Source organism: Juglans microcarpa x Juglans regia, chromosome 1D (genome assembly GCF_004785595.1).
Source record: "Juglans microcarpa x Juglans regia isolate MS1-56 chromosome 1D, Jm3101_v1.0, whole genome shotgun sequence".
NCBI lineage: Eukaryota > Viridiplantae > Streptophyta > Magnoliopsida > Fagales > Juglandaceae > Juglans > Juglans microcarpa x Juglans regia.
In genome coordinates, this window is record NC_054594.1 from 25,472,125 (window position 1) to 25,476,187 (window position 4,063).

The 4,063-nt window shown below is 36.4% G+C and overlaps 1 protein-coding gene across 2 annotated transcripts; it reads left to right on the forward strand.

Annotated features, from left to right (window-relative positions):
- The first annotated feature begins 228 nt into the window (after positions 1-228).
- LOC121254328 (transcription factor IBH1-like) lies at positions 229-1,913 on the forward strand. Of its 2 annotated transcripts, none has more exons than XM_041154332.1 (2): positions 229-1,130; positions 1,577-1,913. In XM_041154332.1, the coding sequence occupies exon 1, from the start codon at positions 611-613 to the stop codon at positions 1,076-1,078; it is 468 nt and encodes a 155-aa protein (XP_041010266.1). In that variant the 5' UTR covers positions 229-610; the 3' UTR covers positions 1,079-1,130; positions 1,577-1,913. The 2 variants fall into 2 exon arrangements, with proteins under 2 accessions (XP_041010266.1, XP_041010258.1); XM_041154324.1 differs by having other exon boundaries at positions 1,590-1,913.
- The last annotated feature ends 2,150 nt before the right edge of the window (positions 1,914-4,063 follow it).

Here is a 4,063-nt window from a genome sequence, read left to right on the forward strand (position 1 = left end):
GCACGCGATTCACTCACGGGCTGGCTTAGAATCATGGCTTACCTCTCCCTCTCCTTTGGTGCTAACAACATTCTTTCACAACATAAAGTAATCTGCTGCAAATTTTCTGCAGTAATATATTAATATTTCACGACTTTTTTGCCAGCCCTGGCGTGATTCCCACGCTCTCTATTGCAAACAGACAAATGGCACATCTTTATGATAAAGATAACTAAGTTTAGTTGATTAAGTTGTATGAATAAGACCATGGTTACAAAGTCTAAATTCTCTATGGCCGCTCAATTTCAATCCCCCTCTCCTACCCTTCTTCTCCCTCAAATCTAAACCTTCCTGGCAGCTTCCTTATTATCTGCATCCAATACCCATCTCTCTCTCTCTCTCTCTGTGTCAAGCTGAGTTTTGCCTTTTGTACTTGCAAGCAAGAGGACCCTTTGTGTCAGAAGGAAATCCCAACTTCCAATCTTTAATGGTTATCTGTTTGTCTCTCTTTCATCACAAAAGTCACTTCTGTCAGACTAAGTTGTACTAGAATTGGGATCCCCACCACCATCATATAACCTCTCAGTCTTTGTTTTAGCATTCGGTATTAGGGATCTTCTTTGCACCAAACATGATCCCAAAGGGTGTATCCCTTAATCCCAACTCCCGCAAAACAAGGTTTGCTCGTAGATTTATCTGTGCCCTCTCGCAAATGAGAAACCCTAGACCAGTTTCCTCCTCCAACGAGGAAGAAGTCCGTAAACGAAGCCACAAAATAAAGATCGCTGCTTATCTGTCGATGGCGCGCGCAGTTGGGTCGAGGAGGGCTTGGAGCCGGGCCCTTCTTTTCAAGCTTCGAACGCGAGCAAGGCGCCACAATATCATGATCGGGAGGAGGTCTCTCTGCTTGAAGAAGAAAAGGGTCATTAAGAATGATCCCCTAGGGGAGCTAAGCCAAACCAACAAGCTTAGACATCTTGTACCAGGTGGGAAAACCATGGATATGTGCAGCTTGTTGGAGGAGACAGCCCACTTTGTAACGTGTCTTGCTACCCAGGTTAAGGTCATGCAGACTATAGCCGATCACTTTGCTAAATGAGCAGGCCAGATAAAAACTTTTCAACATGCAGTAGAGGATAAGAAGATGGATGGTAAGTTATATATATATATATATAGTGAGTGTTAAGTATCTAAAGCACGGATCGTAAATAGGTTAGATAATTGGTTTGACACGCACATATGCACAAATATACAAATTTAAAGACACTCATAAGTCAGAGGCTCAGGACGCTTGTCCGGGCAATCTTGATCTTGATCTAATATTGTACATAAAAAGATAATGATCTGACTGGTAATGCGGGGATAAATAACCAGCTTTTATATTACTCTCTGTATGTTTGTGTGCATGTTGCGTGCCTGTTTGTCCGTGTAAGTTCGCTTCTAAGCTGGCCTTTTTTTGTTGGACTGAAGAAATTAAGGATCTTTCTGCTTCTTATGTAATTAATCAGTACGACATGTAAGTTATTGGCCATACTGTTAAAAGTAGGACGTTTAAATTACAGACTTGAAATATATATATATATGAAAAGAAATTCAGCCCTTGCGTACAGGCAGCAGGCATGTGTTGGGGTTCGTCAAGTTTGGAACAAGCTAGCTGTTGGATGATATATATTTATGCTAGTGATACAAGATCGAGGGAAAGTACGAGCTGGGTTTCTTTTACTTCTTTCTAAGGCTCATGATGATAGCATATTTGGAGGTAAGAAATGTATTAAACTCCTCCATCGCTACTCACAGCCTGCAGGATGAATGCTTAATAATGCACGTAGTACTACTGGCTGTTTATGATAGCTAGATAGCGATTTAACACGGACAACGGATCTAGCTAGCTAGCTAGCTATAAACGTATAAATGATTTTCTATTTCAAACTTAATTCCGTGTTGATTTACATGTTTTCTTCATGTTGGTTTACATGGCCGGTACTATTCATCCAGCTTTGGGTTATCAAAAGTTTTAGGGTCCCGAAATTAACTAAATCCTTTCATCGATCTGTCAGCATTTGCACAGCTCGTCTTTTTAACTTTGTTCCGTTTGTATATTTATGATCAGGCCCCTTTGGGCTAGCTATCATACCATGACCACGTCCTAGCTAGCTATATCCTGAATTCAGGCCTACGGCCTATACCTAAGAAAAGGGGTGCTAAACCAGGTTGCCGGAGTTATTATATATTATATATATCGTTAATTCTAGTTATGATCAACTGAACTCTCTTTGAGATTTTAGCACTTTTTTTTGACAGATTTCATTGTCTTGTATGTCCATGACATATGTCTGAACTCTGAAGCAGTATTGGCCATCTAATCCCCTTTTAACATCGAAGATTTTTGAGAAAGACGAAAACATTTACATGCAGGAATTGCAGAAAAAAGGAAATATATATAATTAAATCCTTCTATTTGTCTTGTGAGATAGTCAAAGGAATGTTTGCTTTAGACAAGCATAAGGATATAACATGTTGCACATGGTAGGCCCAACTTTTCCCTAACGTTGATAAGAGAGACGACGTACGCTAGAAAATTATCAATTGCCAACGCATCATTGGTTGGAGTACTGAAAATATCACCTTATTATAAATCATATTTCAGTTAAAGAACACATGATATATATGTGAGCTAGGATGCAGCTAGCTAGCGAAACATGGTTGAGCGAGCTAACTAGCTTTTACTGTTTGCATATATATATATATATGGCTTGTAAATTAATTTTGATGAGCTCAAGCTTGGTTTGTGAGATCAGATCATCTAAAGGTGATCAGCAGTTCAGCACAAACTTATTTTCGATCGAGCTCAAGTTTTTGAGTTAATTAGGTTTATAATTATATAGTATTAATTAGGCCCGCGCTGATCATGATCCATACATGCACACATACATTCACATTTTGATGAAGCTCATAATAATTAAGAGCTGATCAAGTGATATTACAATCGAGATATATAATAATCAATAATAATTTAAGAAAATAGCTAGAAGAAAGGTCAGTGTCAGTATGTGGTTATCAATGAGACTCACACCCTAAAGGAATAGAGTTTTCAGTTTCCTAGCTTGTGGCTTGTGTTACCGGTAATAATATATACTTGCAACTTCTCGTGAGTCCGTGACATGTACTTTAATTTGCCTTTCTCATGTAACGAAATATTAAGCGTCGAAGTGCATCCATGCTGCATGTTCGACCCTTTTCTTTATTTATTTTTATTTTTATAAATAGATAAATAAATATAAACGATCGATCGAGGCTCTTAATTAGCTGATCTCTTGTAGGTACAAGAATATATATATATATATATATGCACTAGGGAATGGCCCCAGGTGTGTTAGCCCCGGGTTACACTTGACATACTGATTTAAATAAAAAAAAGGTGAAAAAATCAATAACTTATTTGTCTAGAAAAAGAAAATACAACGTTAAAGAAAGACAAAAAATAAGATTAAAAAAATCTAAATTTCAGCAAAGTATGAGTATTGATCTGCATCCATATTGAATTATCTATTTACTTTATATATAATAATAAAATATCAATAATTTTTTATTTAAAAAAATTGAAAAAAAAAAAAAAGAAAATGAGTAAACTGTAAGAACAAAAAGACATGAAAAAAGACGTCAATTCATGTGCGTTGCATGGCTATTAAGGGCGCTATACGTCAAATGGTTAAGAGTCTTAAAGACCTTTTGGTAAAATACGATCTTTTATTAAATTCTATAACGGAGCTACACATCAAATGGTCAAGGATTTTAAGGAATTTTTAGTAAAACAGAACTTAATAGACTTAACGGAAAAACAAAAAAAGTTCACGGAAAAAAATCAAAGTTACCATTCACGGATGTTAGATAGTTATTTATTATAATAGAGTAGATATATATAGTTTCTAAGTTTATTATTTCAGATTCCTAGATAGATGGTCTTGTGTTTGCTGGTACGTACGTACTGTTTATTAGACGCCATTAATTGTGTTAATTAGTGCTCGCTGTTATTTATTTATAATAAGTAGTGTTTTTATTTAATTAGTGCGCGTTGTTAAAAGTT